Source organism: Gekko japonicus, unplaced genomic scaffold (assembly GCF_001447785.1).
Source record: "Gekko japonicus isolate JY-2015 unplaced genomic scaffold, Gekko_japonicus_V1.1 scaffold1280, whole genome shotgun sequence".
Taxonomy (NCBI): Eukaryota; Metazoa; Chordata; class Lepidosauria; order Squamata; family Gekkonidae; genus Gekko; species Gekko japonicus.
In genome coordinates, this window is record NW_015165276.1 from 92375 (window position 1) to 96713 (window position 4339).

At 55.9% G+C, this 4339-nt stretch overlaps 1 protein-coding gene across 1 annotated transcript in view; it reads left to right on the forward strand.

The window, feature by feature from the left end:
• The window catches only part of VPS52 (VPS52 GARP complex subunit), a 30172-nt gene that overhangs the window by 19223 nt on the left and 6610 nt on the right, over positions 1 to 4339 (forward strand). Inside the window, exons 15-17 of the mRNA XM_015410265.1 lie at positions 2510 to 2605; positions 3947 to 4054; positions 4178 to 4243. Coding sequence (XP_015265751.1) covers positions 2510 to 2605; positions 3947 to 4054; positions 4178 to 4243 — 270 coding nt within the window. The remainder of the gene's footprint in view (positions 1 to 2509; positions 2606 to 3946; positions 4055 to 4177; positions 4244 to 4339) is intronic.

Consider the following 4339-nt stretch of genomic DNA (forward strand, 5'->3'; position numbering starts at 1 on the left):
TCCCCGGGGCCTTTTTTGTGTGCTAGCTTTTGGGGGGGGGGGACGTGCAGATCTGTCCTCACAGAGGAGGGAGAGCTTGTACCTGAATAAGATTTGGTCTTCGAGGTGCCACTGGACTGTTTTGGACCGGGGGGCTGGGAGGGCTCTGCAGCTTACCTGGCTGCTTCTTGCTCTGACTGAGGGCTGCTGGGAGCAGGGGGTGGGGCTTGTTGCATGTGCCCGCCCCCTGGGCTCTTTACTGCCGGAGCTCCGCTCCAGTGCGCTCCTGACAGCACTCTAATACAACAAACTAACTCAAACTAAATTCATACAACCCCAAGCATAAATGAAACATATGAAATGAATCTCAAATAGAGCAGGCATGTAAAACCTGTTAAGTCCTGTAACAAATCGCATCTATCCATCTTTCACTAGGAGCTTTCTAGTCCTTACAGCTAACCAGCTAAATTTGGCAAGTCTAGCGGTAACCTCGGGGCACCTACTTCCTAGGAGGTTCTTCAGCAATTGCATCTTCCAACTAGTTGAGGATAGAATAGTTGTAGAGAGTGGGAGGGTATTACAAAAGTGGCTCTATGCCCCGCAGTCATATATAACAGGCATTAAGGTTTCGATTCCGTCATTGCAGCAGCGACATCTATGATCAGCAAGGGGTTTTGAGGCAGAGAAATCCTTTCCCTTTGGAAAGGACTGCACCTTTGTGCCACTGACCTGTGGAACTCCTGGCCACAAGGTGGTGGTGGGGGAACAGACGGCGGATGGCCTCTATCATCATGCCCCTCTATAAATCAATGGTGCGACCTCATTTGGAATACTGTGTGCAGTTCTGGTCACCACACCTTAAAAAGGATATTATAGCTTTGGAAAAAGTGTAGAAAAGGGCAACTCGAATGATAATAGGGTCGGAACACTTTCCCTATGAGGAAAGGTTAAAGCGCTTGGGGCTCTTTAGCTTGGAGAAACGATGACTGAGGGGTGACATGATCGAGGTTTATAAGATTATGCGTGGGATAGAGCAGGTAGAGAAAGAGGTACTTTTCTCCCTTTCTCACAATACAAGAACTCCTTGTGGGCACTCCATGAAACTGCTGAGCGGTCGGGTTAGAACGGATAAAAGGAAGTCCTTCTTCACCCAAAGAGTGATTAACACATGGAATTCACTGCCACAGGAGGTGGTGGCGGCTACAAGCATGGACGGCTTCAAAAGGGAATTAGATAAGCATCTGGAGCAGAGGTCCATCAGTGGCTATTAGCCACAAGGGATAGATAGGGGCTCTGGGGCAAGTCTTCTCAGTGCTTGGGGGGGGGGGTCAACAGTGGGGAGGGCCTCTGGTGTCCTGGCCCCACTGGTGGACCTCCTAATGGCACTGGTATTTCTGGCCACTGTGTGACACAGAGTGTTGGACTGGATGGACCTTTGGCCTGATCCAACATTGGCTTCTCTTATGTTCTTATGGGGCAAGGGATGCTCTGTCTTCTTGGCGCTTGGGGGACGGGGCAATAGTGGGAGGGCTTCTAGTGTCCTGGCCCCACTGGTGGACCTCCTTAGGGCACCTGGTATTTCTGGCCACTGTGTGACACAGAGTGTTGGACTGGATGGGCCTTTGGCCCGATCCAACATTGGTGTCTCTTATGTTCTTATGGGGTTAGGAACAGTGTTCCCTCTAAGCTGAGTGAGTGTGAGCTAGCTTACAGTTTTTTAGTCTCCGGCTCACACAGTTTTGTCTCAGCTCAGGCAGGATGACTCCAGAGCCAAACTGATTGATGCAGTAGCCAAATCGCTCACTCACATCTTCAGTGTCAGTAGTTCACAAAGTAGAATGTTTGCTCACAGGACTCCACAGCTTAGAGGGAGTGTTGGTTAGGAAGGGCATGTTGGGTAGGGGCTGAAGGGGGGGGTCTTCGTCAGTGTTCCCACTAAGCTGAGTCAGTGTGAGCTAGCTCACAGTTTTTTAGCCTCCGGCTCACACATTTTTGTCTCGGCTCAGGAAGGAGGGCTCCAGAAGACCAAACTAATTCAGGCAGCAGCCCAATCGCTCGCTCACAACTTTAATGCCCGTTGCTTACAAAGTAGAATTTTTGCTCAGAAGACTCTGCAGCTTAGAGGGGGTATCTTCGTCTCTAGGTGTGGGAACACAAAGGCGCCCCCCCCCAAGGGCCATGGGGTTCCCTTGGAACTGAAGAGGGAGGGGTGTTTTCTCCGGCTGTGTCCTGCAGGGGGAGCCCTCACGCTTCCTCCCCTCTCTTCCCTAGAAAGCCAGTTTGGTGTCGTGGTTAAGAGCGGCGGACTCTAATCTGGGAGAACCGGGTTCGATTCCCCACTCCTCCTCCACGTGCAGCCAGCCGGGTGACCTTGGGCCGGTCACAAGTTCTCTCAGCGCTCTCTCAGCCCCACCTACCTCACACAGGGCGCCTGTTGTGGGGAGAGGAAAGGAAGGGGATTGTAAGCCGCTCTGAGACTCTTGAGCGAAAGGGTGGGGCATAAATCCAATTACATCTCCTTCTCCTTCAGATCACCCGCCGCTACGCGGAGTTCTCCTCCGCCATCGTCAGCATCAACCAGACGTTCCCCCACGACCGGACGTTGACTCTGCTGGGGCAGCTTCAGGTAGGCGGGGCGGAGGGGCCCTGGGGAGAGGGTCCCCCTGGGAAAGAAGCCCTGAATCCGTGAAGAGGGCTGAGAGGATCTGGAGAATGAGTTGGGGAAGTCGGAACTGGACCGGAGGGCATGTGCAAGTCTTGGAGGGAGGGGGTTGGTTGGTTTGCCTGCTGGTTTGCCTGTGGAGGCCCCGGAGAGCGGCTGTGGGTCGGAGGAGGAGGAGGAGGAGAAGAAGAGAAGAAGAAGAGATTGGATTCACACCCTGCCCTTCACGACCCAAAAGGAGCAGTGGTGGCTCAAGTGGTTAAGATGCTGAACTGCAGTCTGTGGAAGGTCGGGAGTTCAGCAGTTCCAGACCCGGGTGCCGCATGATGGGAGGGTCTGTGGCTCAGTGGCAGAGCCTCTGCTTGGCATGCAGAAGGCCCCAGGTTCAATCCCCAGCATCTCCAGTTAAAAGGACCAGGCAGTGGGTGATGGGAAAGACCTCCGCCTGAGACCCTGGAGAGCCATTGGGAGAGGTCGTGGCTCAGTGGCAGAGCCTCTGCTTGGCGTGCAGAAGGTCCCAGGTTCAATCCACGGCAGCATCTCCAGATAGAAAAGACCAGGCGGTTGGTGATGGGAAAGACCTCAGTGTGAGACCCTGGAGAGCCATGGGGAGGGCCCGTGGCTCAGTGGCAGAGCCTCTGCTTGGCATGCAGAAGGTCCCAGGTTCAGTCCCCGGCAGCATCTCCACATACAAAAGACCAGGCGGTTGGTGATGTGAAAGACCTCTGCCTGAGACCCTGGAGAGCTGTCAGGAGGGGCCGTGGCTCAGTGGCAGAGCCTCTGCTTGGCATGCAGAAGGTCCCAGGTTCAATCCACGGCAGCATCTCCAGATAGAAAAGACCAGGCGGTTGGTGATGGGAAAGACCTCCGTGTGAGACCCTGGAGAGCCATGGGGAGGGGCCGTGGCTCAGTGGCAGAGCCTCTGCTTAGCGTGCAGAAGGTCCCAGGTTCAAACCCTGATATCTCCAGATAGAAAAGACCAGGCGGTTGGTGATGTGAAAGACCTCTTCCTGAGACCCTGGAGAGCTGTAAAGAGGGGCTGTGGCTCAGTGAAAGAGCCTCTGCTTGGTTTGCAGAAGGCCCCAGGTTCAATCCCCGGCAGCATCTCCAGGTAAAAGGCCCAGGCGGGAGGGGATGGGAAAGACGTCAGCCGGGCATTCTGGGTAGACAATACTGACTTTGATGGACCAGTAGAAGGCAGCTTCCTGTGCTCGTGAGATCAGAGCCCTTTGGGTGCAGCTGGGGGGGGGGTGCTGCAGAGTGCCGCCTTCTCCCCCGGGACAGCTTCACTCTCCCCCCCCCCAGGCCGAGGTGGAGAACTTTGTGCTGCGGGTGGCGGCGGAATTCTCCTCCCGCAAAGAGCAGCTCATCTTCCTGATCAACAACTACGACATGATGCTGGGCGTCCTCATGGTAAGCGCCGCCGTGGGGCCCCGGCCTGCCACTCATCCTTCCCCCACGGGGAGGTGGGGAAGGGAGGATGCAGCCCCCCCCCCGTCCCGGTCTGCCTCTGAGCCTGCCCTGGTCCCTCCCCAGGAGCGAGCCGTGGAGGAGAGCAAAGAGGTGGAAGGCTTCCAGCAGCTGCTGAACGCCCGGACCCAGGTGAGCCCAGCCCCGCCGAAGGAGAGGGGGAGGGGGCCCCTGCTCCCGACTCAGGGGGGTGGGCAACTGGGCGAGGCGCCTCCTGGGCAGTGAACG